The following is a 19,067-nucleotide window of genomic DNA, read 5'->3' as shown; positions in this document are numbered from 1 at the left end:
AGTTTTATTTAAGAAGTACCCTTGAATGTGCTAAGTTTTTTTCCATAAGGAGATAGTTTTCATGTATTCTCTTGTGGATACAATCCAATGTACATTAAAATTTCTGTTAGACCTCAGATGGACTTAGGGATAAGAAAGCTATGCAGAATTAAAAGAAGAATCAGATAAAAAAATAATGAATAGCTGTGAAGTAAATAATCTGATATAATCCAAATAATAGAGGATTCCTACCTCTGTCCCAAGATAGGAATATGACATGTATTGTATTGGTGACAGAGTACAGGAAATTGCATTTGCATGGCTATATGACTCTAGTAAATAAAATCCTGCTTTCAATATATATGCAGAGCATCTACCTTTTGGATGTAAATAGTCTCCTTTTATTATGAGCTGAATAGGTATCTCCGGTGATGGGATGTATGTGGGAGCTTTAATAAGACAATTGTATTTCCAGTCAACTACAGTTTTGTAGAGCTTTATTTATGTGAAAGATTCAGGTCCAGATGTGTTCCTCAAGCTGAATTTTAATTGCAGTTTGGAGAGGAGGAAAATTTATATAGAGAGGAAGGTGTGGTTCTCCAGCAGAAAGATAAATTACTCTGAAAAAATTCTTCCTGCCTCTTCTTTGAAAAGCTATTTCATGAAACATGTTATCACTTTAATCCATATGTGCTGAATGATTGAATTGAGGTTGCCCAGGTGACCTCATTTTTGGCATTTTCTAATCTATTGCTTGACTTCGCAGCATTAATACACTGCTATTGTGCTCCGTGTGTGTGTGTCTAAAAGAATAGCACAGTTTCCTTGCATTTTCTTGGAGTCAGGAGGTAACAGAGACCTCTGGGTGCATGGTGCGTGCACAAGGAAAGCTGTCTCAACAGGTAGCTTATAGCAGACACTTCCCTTGACTGCCTGCTTCTTCCACAGCAGCCTCCAGGCTTGCAGTCATCTTCTCTGGTTGCAGCACCACAACAGTCAGGATGGTATTTCTCTCCTAGATCTCTTCTAGCGCATTTTTCCTCTAACGTGTACATGAAATTAGTGAGTCAGTGTTGGCCAATGGGTCCAATCCCATTGATTTTTGGATTAGGCTTTTGAATACAGGTAACTGTCCTGTCCCGCTCGGTGGGGCTCGGGGTAGGTAATTTTGGTGATCCTCTGCATGATAAATAAGAGCAGCAGAAACTACTCTTTGAGGCAATTACTTATGCTTTATTAACCAGTGGGTAATGGAGAGTCTGGCAACTGGCCAAGGGTCCGAAATTTAACAAGATTAAGGGGGGGGGGGCAGGGGGAGGGGAGAGGGAGTGAGGAGGGAGAGAGAGATTGAGAATCACCACCCCGGGGTCCAGCGTAGTCGTAGTCTTCTTAGTGCTGGAGTGGTAGAGCGCGTGCATACTAATGACTGATGCAAACCTGTGGCTTTATATAGCCTGTTTCTGTCAGGTAACACCCATTCGTTCATGCGCAGTCTAACCTTCTAGAACCTTCGTTTAATGGGGGTGTCATAGAGGGTCTCTAGTGGTCTAGCCCCTCCCATTCTGGAGTTAACCGACAAGTGACCTTTTGACGCACCAGTTGCTTTTGGGGAGTTTGGGAGGAGCACACTGACCTGCCTACGCAGGACTTGTGCTATCTTCATCCTTTGGATAGCTGGTTTTGCAACACCCGTGCACTCTCTGCAGTCACATGTCTCTCAAGAACAATGTTTGAGACATGACCAGTCCTTCATCTGAAAGATTAGCTCGTCACAGTAACCCACAGCCCCAGCTGACACAACAGGTACATCAAAGGACCAAAAAAGCTAGATCTGCTGATGTGAAGTTAAATGATTTTAATTCAGTTTACCTTGACATTGTTGGACTACAGTTTGTAAGAATGGTTGTTGCATCCTCTTACTCATTCCATATGGTCAGTTGATAGAAATACTCAAGAGACTGCTGTGAAATCTTCATCGCTACCACAGTTTACCTGGTAAACAGGAGTAGGTCTGAGGGTTCAGAGAGAATTAACTACAGTTGATAAACTGGCAGTCTGGTTTTTTTTTTCCTCTGTTCTACAGGCATGCATTTTTTGCAAATGCACTATTCTGTTAAACCTCGTTTTCATATTTTCTATTTCACTAATAGAAACCCAGTTGTTGTCTTTGTTTCTAGGGCCTTGGAGCTACTCTTTGTACAGACATAGTTGATATAGCTGCATCAGCTTCCTTTTTTTTTTCTTCTTTCCCTTCTTTCTTTTTAAGCAGAAGACTGGGCATTTTTTTGGCTATTCTTTTTAAGCAGAAGACTGGACTTCTTTTGGCTATTCAAACCACTATTCAATTGTTTGGAACAATTGGACAATACAATTGTTTGTTTTGTATTGTCCAATTTGTTTGGACAAATACATAAAAGAAATAACTTAAACCTTATTTGTTTTCATCTGACAACACGCAATTGGTATCCGATCATTTAGGTATTCATAACTCCTAAACTGTTACTTTCTATGGTTTCTGTGGTTTTCTCTGGACCATTTTCTGAATATGATCTGTGCAATGGAGTGGAAATAACATGTGCTAAGCATGGTTGTGAGGTTCTCTGTTTTTTCCCCTTTGCTTTCTGAAGGTCCTGCCTCATGTATTCCTCAGTAATAAATTAAGTCTTTTCTGTCTTGCAGGTTTCGCAATGGGGAAAGCAGGTGACAGGATGAATGCTTTACGGAAAGTATGTTGACTGAATTATTTGTTGCTTGATGACAAACACAAATAATTCGTAACTACCCTTTTTTGTAAAATAATCAGTATCTTTTGTAGTCTATGCAAAGAAGTAAGTCCATGTACATGATTTGTCCATCTTGATATAAAGATATAGAATAAAGATAGAATCATTTAGGTTGGAAAAGACCTTTAAGATCATTGAGTCCATCCGTAAACCTAACACTGCCAAGTCCACCACAGTCCTAAGCGCCACACCTACACATCTTTTGAATACCTCCGGGGTTGATGACTCCACCACTTTCCTGGGCAGCCTGTTCCAATGCTTGACCACTCTTTCAGTGAAGAAATTTTTCCTAATATCCGATCTAAACCTCCCCGGGTGCAACTTGAGGCCATTTCCTCTCGTCCTATCACTGGTTACGTGGGAGAAGAGACTGACATCGTCTTGCTACAGCCTCCTTTCAGGTAGTTGTAGAGAGCGATAAGGTCTTCCTCAGCCTCCTTTTCTCCAGACTAAACAGCCCCAGTTGCCTCAGCTGCTCGTCGTAAGACTTGTGCTCCAGACCCCTCACCAGTTTCGTTGTCCTTCTTTGGACATGCCTAATGAGGTTGCCCTGCAATGAGATTCTGTTAATGCCCTCATCATTTTCTTTCTACTCCCTTTTCTATGTCCTATACCTATCCCCCTTGCTCACTTGTTTCCAATATCTATATAGCATACAATCTGCTTATACAGTTATTGTGTAGGAATTTTTTTCTTATACATGCATAATGACCTTATTAAGGCTCCTTTAGACTTCATAACATTACTCGTCCATCTACATTAATCTAGTTTGTGTTGTAATGGTCAACTAAGCTATCCAAGTAGCAATGCTAAAATACACAAAGTTTGATAAAGTTCTTACTATATTGAGGAATCTTTTAAAATATTAAATCTGTTAGGAGAAAGCAGTTCTTTAAAGAGAACATTTTCATTTCCATAAAGTAAATGATGTGGCAAACCTGTTTTCCTAAGTTTTCTTTTTTCTCTTTCTCTGTCTAGTTAATTGAACAGTAGTAAATTTTAAATACTTTGCAGAAAAATTCAAGAAAAAGTGTTTTCTGCTTTTATTCCCTAGGCAAAGAATAAAGCAATACGCTGCTTACATTTTATAGAGCTGTATCAGAACCACACAAGTAAGTATTATGATTTTTTTTAACTCTCTCTTCAACTTTCAGTCAGTACTGAATCTACCAAGAAGAACAGATTGCAACTAGTTAGAAAGCATAAAAAGATGTTAACTAAAACCTTTCTGATCTGATGCATTGTATTATTATTCTTTGTGTGTTATTTTGTTTCTTCAGCATGCTGCATGAAATCTTAGCCCCAGACTGTTTTAGCTAGACAGTGGTAATGTCAGAGTACATAGTCTGTCAATCCCTGTGCAAAGTAAATCACCATTACCTGGAATAATACATGTGGTTTACTCTTTTCTTTGACTCATTTTGTATCAACAAAGGTTGTAGGAAGGTTCATGAAGAAAAGTTAAGATTATGTAATAGGAGATGTTGTTACTAAAATATTGAGAGATTTATCTCCTTTCTAGTCTTCTGCCTTTGCCATGTTTAAAATTTGGATACTTAATGCATCGTATTTCAGGCTCTTTAAAAATGGGGACAGGAGGAGCGGGTAGTAGCAAGATTAGATCTCTGCTGGCACAATTTGAGTTAAGGAAGTCAGATACTGTCTGGGCATCTCTTCTTTACAGTGAACTCTTCTGTGCTTTTCCTCTTTCTATGTCAGAGATGATTCCCTGTTGACTTAATCTATGTACACTGACAAAGCCCAGCAGCTGGGAAGAACGTGGTCTGGAGAAGTCAGTCTGATGTTTCATAGTAGCTTTTTGTTAATCCAATTTAATACCATACAAGTCCTCTCTGATGTCAGACATGGTACCAGTATACCAAATATTCAGTTAGCTTTCAGAAAAGTTTTGAAAGATAGTATCTTACAGAGTCTATGAGTATTTAACCAAGTCATTGTGTAGATAAATATTCAGTATAGTAAAACTTCAGCTTAGAACTACAAAACTGCAGTTATCCTCATGAGTCTATTTCTTGAGCATTATTATTTCACACTAACAGATTGGGGATTTGAGTAAAAACTGGTGGTGTTTCCACCATGCTTTCCATTCTGCTTAACGCAGAGGTCCTCTCTCAGCCATCTTGACTGCAGTGCTAGAACGCACTATGCAGAGACTGCGCCACTAAATCAGATGTGTATAACAGCCACCCACCAGAGGATAAGAGTTTGGGGTTCCTTTTGAAGCAGAGAGAAGCAGAAAGACTGGAATGGTAAATATTCTGTATGGGAAGTCTTAGGTTAAAAGCTGCATTATTAGAAAAATCTGAGTATGAGGAGGAAGGTTAAATTGTATCAGGTGAGCTCATTTCAAAGGTAAATGAGGGTCATTGAAGGCATACAGACACTGCATATTTTTGAACTGAAGCTTGGTTTTGTATACAGTAGTAACATAGTATTCACAGATGTGTAAACATTCCTAATCTACTACAGAAATTTACCTAGATTAACCCTTCTCTTTAAAGAACTCAAAGGAGAATAAAACCAACTTCCCCTTCAGAGTTCTGAAAAAGAAAGATACTCCTTAAATGTGCTGAGCTAAAGCTTTTCTAGAAGGAAGAATTTAGCTGTAATGCCTTTTTTTTTCTCCCGTCCAGTTTACCATGACATTACAGTGAAATTTAAAAGCACAACCATCCGCATGAAGAAGCAAAACAAAGGTAATTAAAGCTGCCTGGAAATATTGGAGTGAGTTACTGACTGGTGTTTATCTGATGAAGTTAAATTTGTGCAATGTCTGTTTACTTCGGAGACGGATAATTTGGTGCTAGTCTACAATGTTTGAAATGTTGAAGATGATCAGTTGTTTTTCAGTAGAATACCTACTGTTGATGACATGGCTTTGTTATTGTAAATCAGGGTTTGTCCCTCTTACACTGGTGGGAGCTGTATTCCTGGTTTTCTTTCACACTTCCTAAGTGTAGTTCCTTCTGCTCTAAATTACCTAGATGTAGAAAAGTAATCTAATAGCATAGACCACAGAATCATAGACTCACAGTATCAGTTAGGTTGGTCTTACCTGCTTCCCAGGTCCCCTACTCGCTAGCTGGTCCAGCTTGATGCTCGCTAGCCAACACACATGCACTCACACACTTGTCCCTCTTGCACTCTACATTCACAGGTCCCCATGGGTATATGAGCACGGACCCCCTGCCAACCTGATACCCTGGCCCAGACCTGAGGCCCCTCTACTCACGGGCTAGTCCACCTTAAAGTTTGCTAGTGAAAACATATGCACACCTCACAGACACTAGGACAGGGGAAGATACAGATGCTCGCACCCCCTGCCCATCAGCCACCACCAGGCAGACAGGCTGTGATTCATGGTCCTGCTCTAGCCACTGGTGGGTTTATATAGCACTATCGATTCTCACACCCTTCCCAGTCCGAGTCTCCCTTGGTTTACAGTCTTACCAGTTGCAGAGTCCTGGTTGATCTTCCTGGAAGTGGCACCTGTAGTTTCTTGATAGCCCATCAACTAGTGGCAATGTTTGTTTCTTGTTATTGTCTGTGTTTTGTCAGGTCTCTGTCTCTGTATATTTTGTTTCTGGTTTCCCCCTTTTCCTTCAGCTTCCCAATTGACAAAGTCCCCAGTCAGATAACATCACTGGAGTAAACATTCTCACGCTCTCACATACTCTTATCAATTAGTGTGGCTGACTAGGTTTGGTTCTTACCACTGCCTCACTATCATTTGTTGGTCCTGTTTGTGTCCCTATATGTTCCTGTCACTCCGCTTCGACATACCCTTACAGCTACCAGTCCATTTGAAGTACTTGCAATGAAAAATACTTTCAGTCCACAGTGGTACTAAATCACTGTCAATAGCTGTGAAATATGACAACTCAACACGTCTAGTGTCAGCAGTTCTGCACCAGCAAGACACAGCACAGGTTTTGTCATCAGGCTGGAAATTGATGGAGGGCCATGACTGTGTTCCCCTCTCAGCTTTCGCTGAAGAGATACACAGCCCACCAGACATTGTCCCTCAGTCATGTGTGCTCTGTCTCTAATAGCTTCCACATGAACGCTGACCTTTTGAAGACTAGTCGCTATCCCATTCCTCACCTTCAGAGCTGTTGAAATATGTGCTTTGCCAGTCATTTACAATGACAGGGATAGATCCAGAGCAGCCTTGTAAACCGCTGTCATGTTCTTCAGGATAACACATGAGGTAGTTTGGGGAGCTAAAGGTTAGTTTATTTCTAATGCATTGCAGTTTTCAGTGTGATCCATTTTACCTTCTAGGGTCTTTCTGTTTTGAAGACCTGCAATGATGACATGAGGTCATTTCTTTCAGTGAATCTTTAGAGTTAGACCTTTATGTACAAAGTTTTGATTTGACTTATTTAGCCTAACTTTGCTTTCAGGACAGATAAAAGTAGCTCCTGTTCTGTAGCAAACAGATTTAGCTTGCTGCTGAGCACCCTTAATTGGTCCTTTAATTGTAATATACAAACAGGAAACTAATTCATTTGCATGACTAGTTCTTTGTGAATCACTTCAGTGTCATTATGATAAGATCTAAACTGCAAAAGCATCTAATGATTAGCTTATCATAAGTCAGAAACTTGGGATAATTTTCCAGTCAGAACACTGTCATATTCGACTACTTAATTCATCAATTTCTACAACCTTTGAGTAAGCTGAAGTATTGATGCTTTAGACATACTGTTTCACAGAATCACAAAATCATTAAGGTTGGAAAAGACCTTTAAGATCAAGTCCAACCATCAACCCAACATTGATTTTGTGTATCAGGTATTCTTGTTCTGCACTGTCACTCACATTAGTAATAAGAGAAAATAATTATTAATTATTCAGAGTTAGTAATGTATTTTGAAAACACCTAATATTGCTATGAACCTCCAACATAATTTTTATTAGAAGACATTTTGATTCTGGGGTGAGGGGTTTTTTAATCAATGTGACAGTAAAGTGATAGCATAGGCATAGAAAAATTGTTACAGGTTAACAGGTATGGAGTCAGACTGTCTTATCATTTAGGTTTCTGCAGTTTTTCTGCACTTAAGTTGCTCTCAAGGTGGTAAATTAGGTAATTTGGACTATAATTTTTAGGATAACCACTTAAAAGAAACTTCAGTTTAGTCTTCAATATAATGAAGGAAAAACATGCATGGAACAGCAGTAGCATACCTGAACTACACATTTGACCATGCATATATAAACAAATTATGCTATTACTGTTAAATGGCAAAGGAAGGTTTGCATTGCATTAGATGTTGTTATTTTCTTGTAGTGGAACATAGAATTAAGACATACCCACCACATTCATGAACTTCAGAAGCAAAAACAATCAGGGTCACATTATGATTAATATTGCCTCACCGGACTGTTGTCTTAATTTATTTCCATTTTTATATTAGATTTGAGAAACAAACTCCACTACCTTCTCTTTTCCCCAGGAGGGATCCTTTTGTAGCTGACATACTACTGTTGCCCTACCCAGTGGGGCTTTTCCATTGAACTTATGCACTAAAAATTGCATATCACAGAATGGTTGAGAATGGAAGGCACCACTGGGGGTTGTCTTGTCCAACCATCTGCTCAAGCAGGGTCACACAGAGCAAGCTGCCCAGGACCATGTCCTGAATATGTCCAAGGATAGAGACTCTACTGCCTCTAAGGGCAACCTGCGCCAGTGGTCAGTCACCCTCACTGTGAAAAAGTGTTTCCTGATGTTCAGATGGTACTTCCTGTGTTTCAGTTTGTGCTCATTGCCTCTTGTTCTGTCACTGTGCACCACTGAAAAGAGCCCAGCTCCGTCCTCTTTGCACTCTCCCTTCAGATATTCATATATATTGATAAGATAGCCCCTGACTATTGCCCCCAGAGCTCTGTAGTTGCTTTTGATACTCTCCAGCTTGCACCTGACAGTATCATTGGTGCCCTCATGGAAGAACAGCAAGGGATAATAGAGGGGTGGACAAGCTTCAGCAGTCTCTCCATAACAGCTGCGATCCAGGCCCCTGGCAAGCAGCAAACTTCTCTAGATGGCAAGTCAGGTCAGCAGATGGATTCCTCTTCCCCACAGCAGGGAGTTGCCCGCTATTATCAGTCACTGCTTCCTTCCAGTAGTCTTGCATTGTTCAGTGTCAGTTGGCCCAGATGCTTTGCTTGAAAGCACATCTGGCTCCTCCTCAGCCTTGAGGGCAGTGAACCTATGTCATAGTGCCAAGACATTAGGTGGAGCTGGAGCCTTCCTCTTGGTGCCAGAAGTCACTAGCTTCCATTCTTCGCCTTCCCCAGAGGTTGCACTTGCCATTCTACTGGACTCTGCCTGTGTTCACACTGCACGTGGGGTCTAGACCTCTTAAAGCTGTTAACAGCATTGAGCAACGTTTAAAACATAGGAACATCATTTATTGATAACGCTTGGAAAAACATGCATAAGTGTGCGTTTTGTTCTAGGCTTCAGATGTGCTGCAGCAGGATAATTCTGTTCATCTCTGGGTTTTTTTTGTGGTCCATTATACCCAGATCCTTTTTCTGTTGCTGTTTAGTTAGTCTCCTCTATTTTGTACTTGTGCTTTTGATTTCTCAGCAAAGCACTCGGCATCTGTCTTTGTTGAATTTCAGTGTTTTGGTTTCAGAATGTGTCTCCAGTTTGTCAGACCTACACTGATTTCTCCTTCTGACTTTCAGTATGCTTGCAGCCTTTCCCAAGATGATATCCTGAACCCATTTTTTTCAGTCTCTGTTCCCCATCCAAGTCATTAATGAAGATACTTGGAGGTATAAAAGCCATAACAAATCCACAGCAGCATCCTATCTGGAAAACACTCTTGGCCTGATACCAGACTGCTGGCAATGGGAATACATACTTTAATGATGATTTTGGCTAGTTCTTATTTCTGTAGTTTGTTTTTGAGAGTATCACGCCAAACTGTGTCAGAATACAAGTCCAGTTCTGTCACATTAGCACCTTAGCCTTGGTAGCTTGTTCCTGCCAGTTTTGGCCGGTGCTTTGCCTTGTGCAAGTATCTTGTTAGCCTATTCAGTTACCCTACGCATTCACATACATACAAATATGCTCCAAAAACCAGGAAACACCTTTCTACTTAATGAATATTTCCCCTGTTTTATAACCAACTGAACTACGTTGTGCATTTCCTGAAACAGGGTTGATGTTGTCTAAGAAAAAATTGTGCTTATGTCCAGTGTGCTCTGGACAGTAGGCATCATTTGCCTTATTAAGAAGTGCAACGATAGATCAGTATGTAACTTTTTGTAGATGTATTGTGTTTGTATGTGTGTGAGAGAGAGACTTCATTCTGTGCTCATGACCTGAAAACAAGCTGTAACGCAAATTTGAGTTTTAGGCACGGTATAGATAAAGCTCTTGCTGGTTTTACCTTAGTCCCTGACAGGCTTTTGTGTTAATACTCTAAGGGAAGGATTCATAGCAGCAGTGGGAGCTGGGTGTAATTTTAGAACTTGTGCACATACTACAGGACAAGATTGAACTAGAGGCAGGCTCTGGACTTCATGCCTGCCACTATTGCGGATTGCTCCTGTTTCTAGCACGTGCCAGCTGGATGGAAACTACCAGGGGTATCGCTTGTCTGTGCTGCAGAATATGCTACCTTTTGGAGTGTGGACAGCTCTTACTTTTCATCTCTGACTTGATTTTACAATTAAAGTAGTCATGAGGCTACTCTGCTAGCCACATTGCTACATCTCGAAGTAGTGTACATTAGTTGCTAATGTGATTTAATAGGGGGAAATGCAATACAGTTTGTCAAATACACTTATGTGGCTGTGAAGCCCAGCATTGATACCCTGTAGTTGTAATGAATAGGTATAAGAAATTACAATTATTCATAGTTTTCACATTACACCATAGCATATATAGACTGTCTTAAAGTATAAAAAATTCCTCTGTTTGCTGATGGCATTACACCTGTGTAGTTATGAATGCTGAAGCCTCTTGCTTTGCATGATTACAGCTGGCAGTTTTCTTCCAGTTCCTGTACATAGGACTCAGGCAGCTATCTAAACAAATGATCACAACAAAGCCTAATGTTTTAGTAGAAAAGGTAAAGTCACTGTTATACTTACACGTTCCTTTCTTGAATTTATTCCTAATCCCTGCAAAGTGGAGAAAATCCCCAGCATATAGTCAGGATTACATATTAGGCAAGTAAAAATTCAAGTTAAAAAAATAATGTAATGTGAAGTCCCTTAGTGTGGTTTTAAAGTGGATGTTCTATGTCCAAACTCTTGTTAGTGTCTACTAATCTACAGAAAATCTAATGCAGATTGCTCATAAGAGGTTGTGTTAGTTTATAGGAATAAACTATAAATAGTTTAAACACTACATTTTAAATACTTTCTATCTTTTTCAGTGTGAGAAAATTTGTTACATTTAAATGACCCTGTTCTCTTATGTAGGCCTCACTGAATTAAACCGCAGTACGGCGGTGTGAGTGCCACAGACAAGTTAAAAATGTCTGAGCACAACTTTGTCTCCACAGCTGGAGTCTGCAGTTGGAATCCTTTCTTTTTGTGTTTGGAATAAATTTTATTCAGTGACTGACGGACTAGTTTACTGGCTTCTGAATTTCATGTGTTAACAATCTGCGGAAACCTGATTGAGATGAGATTGGAGAAAAGCAACAATAAAACCACCAGAAATTAGATGCTTTAAGTCAGTGAAAATTAAACTTTGACAACCAGCCTTTCAGAGGTCATCCACATGTAATTGTGTCTAAAACTTGACTTTGTCTTGTAGCATAAAAAAAAAATATTTTCTCAAATGGCAGAACAAATGGCTTTGGATGGTTATAGTTTCTTTTCCAATTCTAGGTTAAAAGAATAAGGGACATATTGGCACAATAAATCATTCAGCACTGGAATAGATTTTTTTCTTCTTCTTCATTTACTCAGCAGCAAGACTGTCCCACAGAATGGACTAATCAGTAACCTGGCTTTTCGGCTTTTAAGTAAGACACATTAGAGCTATCACAAACCAATTTTTAAAGATTAATAGAGCTAGACCACATGAAACAAATCTCTCTGGGGAACAAAAGAGCAAAATTAGACTCCTCAAAAAATAAGTCTTCCATTAAAATCTGGCAAGTCTAAGAAACCATTTGCAATTAATGCTAATATACTATGATTATGCATCAGAGCTAATATACTATGATGGAGGTGGATGCAGATGACATGCAAACATCTGTTGTGTTTGTGGATTTTGGAATACGTTTGCCTCTCCTCCCCACTCACCTACAAATTTCAAGTTGTTGCAGTTACAACCTTTTGTAATTTGGCCTGTGGTTTCCACAGACACACACAAACTTTTTTCAACAATCTTACTGCTTTGAACTGTAAGTTGAAAGCAAATGAGTGCTGCAACACTCAATTGTTCTTTCAACTGGATTAAAATAATTGCTTTTCCTAGACATATAGAGAGTATTTTGCTGTCTTTCCAATGTAGTTTTAGCTCTGATGAATCTGTTACCTGCCTTATTTCCATTCCCTCTCCTTCATGTTGTGCCACTAATGTAATAACGAAGTGTAATTCGTGCCATTTGCTGGGCTGGGAGAAAGGAAGTGATGTCTCTGCACAGTGCCTTGCTAATCTGTGCAGTCTTATTCTCTTGATAGCACATAGCGTTCTGCTAGCTTTTGTAACCTGAAGAGGACAAGCGTAACTTTTTCATGGCTGGTGGCTAGTGGCTGTTGTGTTTTGCATAGACTGTGAGGCTGGTGAATTGCTGTTGCTGCGTCAGGAGCCAAGTAACAGGTTCACATTTTGGACATCAACTGCAAAGTGTGAATTTGGTATAAGTGGATGTAATGATGTCTTCCTCAGTTTGCCGGCAGCTTCAGTCCCACTTCCACTGCTCAAAGCTTTGCTTACCAAGAACTGAATAAAATAAAAATGTGGTAGATTTTATTTGGCTACCCAAATGCCTGTGAGCAGCAAGAGACACCAGTGCCAGTGGGCACTCACCCGGTTTCCCAACAGCTCTGTATTTAGACCAGACTTTTCTGTTGGAGCATTATTGCCCACAGACTTACTTGGACTTCCCTTTTCCTTCCCTCCCCAACTTCTCTGCCTGCTCTGTGTCTGATAGAGATCTTGAGCACAATCTCAGGCTTGTAGGCCTTTCTCATCCAGCAGCAATCTCCCTGGGAATGAGTGACACTGACATTGCTTCTGCAGGGTCCTTCTGGAAGGAGGCCCAAAGGACAGCAGTGCTTGAGCATACCAGTTGTTTTAAGCAGTAACTTCACCATAGGGTACCAGTTTAAATCCCTCCATCAAGTATGTGAACCAGGACTTTAAAGTCAGGTTTACCATCATCAGTAGTTACTGAAGCTGTCATTCAGCGGTTTGTCACCTGAAATTGTAAAGTAAGAGGTTTTGAAGCTATGTAGGTATTGCTTTTTAGAAGAGACAGTCTTGATCAGGATCCAGTTACATTTAGGTCCTCTCCCCTTGTAATGCCGTCTTTTTAATATTCTTTTAAGTAAGCTTGTTGCCTTGCTTCTCTGCTTATTATTATTATTATCATTATTATTATTAGGTTGAGGTTTAGGAAGTACTAGAGTTTTATTTTTCTGCTGCTGGAAGAAAGAAATTACCTTTTGTTTGGTGAATATTGCCAGGGGTGGTGGAGTATGTTTGTGGAAGATTCTTCTAAAGCTGCCAATGCTACTTCTAAGGAATACTCCCCAAACCTGTGGTATTAAACAATTGTTCAGGTTGAATTTTTTATGGGTTTATGTTTTGAGTTTATAGGTGGTGACATTTTCATTTAGTTTTGCAGTATGTTAAGTAAGGTATATTTAGTATAAGACAAACCATGATCTTTATGTTCGCATGGCTACAAAGACTGGGAAGAATGGTCTTCCCAGAATGGTTTTGCAATTCTTAAGATAAAGTGTGTTCTGGCATGCTAGGTAACAAAAATAACTAAGAAGAGGTCTTAGTTCTCTTTTTCCTTAGCTAAGCTGTATGCTTACAAATAATCATATAACGCTAATTTATACTTTTTTCTCCCCAGGGTATGGTCTTCATTGCCACCGAGCCATCATCACCATCTGCAAACTGATTGGCATTAAAGACATGTACGCCAAGGTTTCTGGATCCAAAAACTTGATTAACATTACCAGAGCTCTCTTTAAAGGCTTGACACAACAGGTAGATTGCACTCTCAGTGGTTCTATACGTTAGGCCAAGGGACAGAATGGGATTGATATTGTAATAATTTGTGGTCAAACCATTTATAATCTAGGCTTAAAATGAAGTAATATTCCAAAGAGCGAACAAAATCAGCATGTGAATAATTCCTCACCAGCTGTATGTAGTTGTCCAGTCAGAAACAGCTGTATGTAACTCTGCCTGTTCCACAGCCAAGTGCCTCCAGGGGACATCTGAATTTCTGGGCTTTCATTTGTAGTATTTTTGGTGACATTTGAAAAATCATGGGCAGAGGAAGTTGTGGCCCAGCTTTGGTTGCTGCTGCTTGTTTGTCTGCATTCTAAGTTTTCATTGCCCTAGGACTGAACATCACAGCGGCTTCTATCGCTAGTATAATTAAAATCTCTGAAATAAATCAGAGAGGTGGTGTCATTTCCTCTAACTCAAAGTGCTCACAATGGAGACGTCTCTGTCTGAACCAGCTGTCTGTAGTTGACAGAAAGATCCAACATACAGCATTTCATCTGACTTTTTTTGAATGCCAGCCTTAGGATGAGTCAGTCCTTTGGAAATTCCTGGTTATATCATTTGGTCATAGAGTCTTGGTAGCTGCCAGGATTTAGCTACTTAAATTCCCAATATAGTCCTGCAAACCTGTAGTTGTCAAATCTGTCACCCTGTCCTAGCCAACTTTTTCAGTTTAGTCTCAGGAGGGGAGGGGTTATGATCCTCTTTGCCTAATGAGATGCTTATCAGTATCTGAGGTTGATCAGACTTGAGGAAGTCTGTCACATTTTCGATGCATTGTCTTGGAGAAGTCTTCGACAGAATGAATAGAACAACAGAAGAAGGGCCTGCTGTATAGATTATTACTTTGAGAGATGTGCAATTTGGTATATTTTCTTGACTGCCCTGAATGTGAAAAATTTCCTGTTCCCAGTAGACATTTATTCTGTAAATTCTGAGTGTTAACAAAGGCAACTTGAATGCAAGGAGGAGGTATAGTTGAAAATAATGTTCAATTAATATGATTATATTAGCTAATACTACCTGTCAGGGCAGTAATACGCACTCCACTGTTGTCAAAGCAAAATTTATATCCATATAAAGACATAAAAATATTACTTCACATTACTAACATGCAAACATGCATCCTTATTAGCAGGATGTGCCTTTTCTGGCCAGATCCTTTCCAGAGCAAGTTCCTCTAGGATGACATTGTAATGATAATATATTTGCAGCCTAGTTACCTGAATTCCTGCTGCTTATGCAATCAGCTCATTTGAAACCCATGAGGATAAGCCTGATGAGTCATTTAATTTACGCAGTGTTTAAACTGTTTATTAGCAAATTTCTTTTCTTTTCCTACCCCATATACCGTGTAGAGTTTGACCTGAAGTAAACCAACATTGTGCATCATTGCTTTGATTGTCTTTTCTCTTTCATGTTCCCAGGAGACTCACCAACAGTTAGCGAACCAGAAGAATCTCTGTGTAGTGGAGTTCCGGGAGGAGCAGGGCCCTCTGCCCATCGTCGTGGCACTGCCTGAGGGGACTGTCCGTGAGGATCCCGAGCCTGAAGATGAGGTTCCAGACACAAAGCTTGAGTGGAGTGACGTGAAAGAAGCTCAGGGAATGAAGAAATCTCCCTGGGCAAATGTCAGACGCACAGTGTGGTAAAAGCTTCAGTCCCTCTGGCTCTTCTGCTCAGAGGCGCACCTGGGAAAGCCCAACCCAAATGGACAGGTTGTCTAGGCTTACATTTCAGCGGAGGGCACCAGTAGCTCATGCCATTCATACTGCTGCTCCCATTGCTACCGTTCAGTAACACTGTTTGCTTTCCCACAATTCTTCTGACCACTGTTCGACTAGGGATGTTCACATGGAAACAGCCAGTGAACATGACTTTGACATCAAGGATGCATTTACTCGATTGTTGAAGGTGATGTTTAATCAACAGATCCCATGTTCCTTTCACAAGCTCTTGGGAAACTACTGAAAAGATAAGATTGTGAAAGCAATAAAGAATTCTCAGAATGAGTTCAGTGTGTGTTTGTTGCGGTCTTTTTTGCAAAACGCCAACATCTGGGAGATTTTGAAGCAAGCAGCAGTAGAGGGAGTTAATGTCTGCAATCTCCATCTCCCTCCCTAGGCTCGCTCATTATCATGGGGGAACTGTGAAATCAGAAAGTAGAAGTTGTGCCTCTTCTGGTGGGAGGGAAGGGGGCAAGGTGATGCTGGGCAACATCTGGAGTTATGCAAACACTATTCATCCCAGTGGGGGAGTTCCCCAAATGAGGCAGAACCCAAATATCTGAGGAAAGCCACAGTCTCCTCTGGATATTGCAGTGTCTTGACCAGAATTGGAAGTCCAGTCCAAAACCTGCAATCCAGACTTTCTTATGGTACTCTTCTCTGCATGTGTGCTGGGATAAGACCTAACTTCATTTTCTGCCAATTTGGTACTGAGCACAGTAGAGTTTTGAACCCTACCCAGAGCTCAGAAAGGACGACAGCTGTCAGAGGATTAAAGGAAAAAAGAGAAAGTCCATGATACACAGCAGCCTCTGACTGGAGGTGGAGTAAACCCTTTCATGTAGTAAATCTTCAACTGAAGTGCACAGAGGTACGTGCCAGATGCTAGATCAGCTCACTGGTTGGACGATCCATCACCCAAGTCCCACCAGAAGATAAACAGACTCTGCATCCACATGCCAGGACACAATGCTCTACCTGGCAACTCCATGTTTTTGTCTTGGGCAAGGCAAAAGAGATAGTGGAACCAAACCCAAACAATGTTTTATCACAAAGTGTTAGAGCAATCCAGGCTATAAAAAAATTCAGGAATTAACTCCTGTGCCTCCCAGTCTGCGAGTGTTTGTCATGGCATTTCTCTGTATGCCAAAAGATGCTTGTACCATCTCTTTTACTTCAAGACCAGCCTGGGAATTTACATTTGAAGTTCTAATGTTAAAGGTATTTAGGAGCGATATTTTGCATTGATTTCAGTGCAGGTTTCTAAAGACAGCAGTCACGTATGTACAAACAGGTATGATGAATTTAATTGAGTGTTACCTTGTCTGGTAATGAAACTTCTAATTCAAAGGCCATGCTTGCTGACCAGTTGGCTGAAGGCTCTATTCCTTTTTGCCAGCTCAATCTAAATCCACCTTCCATAGGATACAAAGTGTTCAGTTTGCAAACTGCCTTGCAAACAGCAGATGAAACTACCGAGAATGCGTGCTCATATGTAGCTTGCATCTTACTGTTGAGTAAAATCAAGAATGAATAAACCTGGGCTAATCCTTGCTTACCAAATTCTTGCTGCATTTAGATGACCTTCAGTTTGCCTCTGTACTTGCAGAAACAGTAAACTGAAGTGAGTTGGCTCTGCCACTGACCCAAAACAGCCTCAGCCTGGGTAGTAGAGAGCGCCTAAAGTGGCTGGATCAGCTGTTTCTCATTTGCTTCCCTGTGTTGCAGTGAGCAGACGGATCATGCCAGCATTTTCTCTCTTCTCAGAATTATGAATAAGGTGCGTGTCAGTAGCAAGTAGTTGCATCCACACTTGGAGTTGTCCTACTGCTTCATTGCACTCTATTCTTGCATTTTGTCACCCCACACATATGGAAAATTTATTTTTCTGGCCCTTATTCTGGCCTAAGAATGGTGATGGTACCACAGGCCACTGCTGCACAAAAATTGTGGATGTGGGTGAGGTCAAGGTCTCCAGCAATGCCACATCTCTGTAGTGGGGTGAGATGGCAGAGTTGGGCAGGCCCTTGTGTGGTCTTGGAAAGGGCTGAAGAAAGACAAGCTGTATGGACAGGCCTAGCTAGCTTAGCTAGCGCCACCCAATGCAGAGCAAGCTGTGAAGCCCAGCTCTCCCCAGTTGACCTGGACCTGAACACTGATCCATGTGCAACCCAAACAGATCTCACACCATGTTTTCCCAGCTCATGAGGTGCATAGGCCATCACTTGGCACAAGGGTCCCAGCCTGTCTTTTGTGAGTAAAGGTCTGCAAACAGACATCTCCCTTGAACCCTTCTCAGTCACTCAGTAATTTCTGGTCTCACTGCTAGTGCAGGGTAAAACAAAACATAGTTTTCAGTGGATCTTTCTTCCATCAGCCAAAGCACTGGGAAGTGTCTGACTGATTTCTATCTGGTGCCTCCAAGAGAATCCACACAAGCCTTGCAGGTCCACCTTGTGTGCTAGTAGAAATGAGGAGCTGCAAGGTAAGGAAGGTTGAATGTCATTTGCCTTTTCAGAACTTAAAGAAAGTAATATAGTAACCATCAACCTCCCTCTTTCTCCAAGGTCTGCGCACTAGCTACACTTGCATCTGCTCCCATGAAGGTCTTCAGGACTCCTCTGCCTTGCCTCTGCTCTCTGGAGGGGGTTTAGGGCTCTTCTCAGACCCATAACACATTAACTTGTGTTTGAGCACTTCCATGAATCAGCAATAAGGAATTTCCATCCCTGTCCTCAAAGCAAATGGGGTTTCAGTGCTTCAATCTGTCAGCATAAGGGAGACCACGAAGCAGGAGCAGGCCATGGTCTCAGTGCGAATATCAGAGGTGGGGAATGGACCATAGCTGGGTCAGGAGAGAGGGAAGCAGACCGAGCCAGCCATGAATCAAACTGCCACAGACCCACATGATCCCTCATAGACGTCATCTTTTGTGGGTTTCCCATTTTCACAAGTTTTTTCATATTAATATAGGTGCTTGAACAGATGTTTTACCCAGCATACAGTTTGCTCATCACTTACTTACAGACAAAGCTGACTGTAAAATGTGGGACATCAGAAACTTCTACATTTTCCATGCAGCTGGCCATAATTTTCTATTATGTTTCTTTGCTTTCAGACAAAGCAAATTCTTCTCCTACAGTTCGGGAGAAGATGGAAGTGCTAACTCACTGCATCACTGGAGGCAAGGTATCCAATATACAAATATTTGGGGAACAGCTAACATTGTGGTTAGAAGCTATTTAATTAAGCAAGAGCAATCAAGATTGCAATCTGGGCATAGTTAATGAATGATATGTCTGTAATCTTGCTTTTATCACA

General features: G+C 40.8%; 1 protein-coding gene across 1 annotated transcript in view; it reads left to right on the top strand.

Annotated features, from left to right (window-relative positions):
* MRPS5 (mitochondrial ribosomal protein S5) overlaps nt 1–15,671 on the top strand; it is a gene marked incomplete at both ends in the record, with an annotated part of 74,916 nt that extends 59,245 nt beyond the window's left edge. The window contains 5 exons of the mRNA XM_081997495.1: nt 2,659–2,705; nt 3,817–3,874; nt 5,417–5,479; nt 13,856–13,992; nt 15,447–15,671. Of these exons, the coding sequence (XP_081853621.1) occupies nt 2,659–2,705; nt 3,817–3,874; nt 5,417–5,479; nt 13,856–13,992; nt 15,447–15,671 (530 nt within the window). The remainder of the gene's footprint in view (nt 1–2,658; nt 2,706–3,816; nt 3,875–5,416; nt 5,480–13,855; nt 13,993–15,446) is intronic.
* Between the last annotated feature and the right edge of the window lie 3,396 nt (nt 15,672–19,067).

Source organism: Phaethon aethereus, assembly GCF_964289735.1.
Source record: "Phaethon aethereus genome assembly, chromosome: 3".
NCBI lineage: Eukaryota > Metazoa > Chordata > Aves > Phaethontiformes > Phaethontidae > Phaethon > Phaethon aethereus.
The sequence above is the reverse complement of the archived record's forward strand: the minus strand, read 5'-3'. Positions and strand labels throughout refer to the sequence as shown.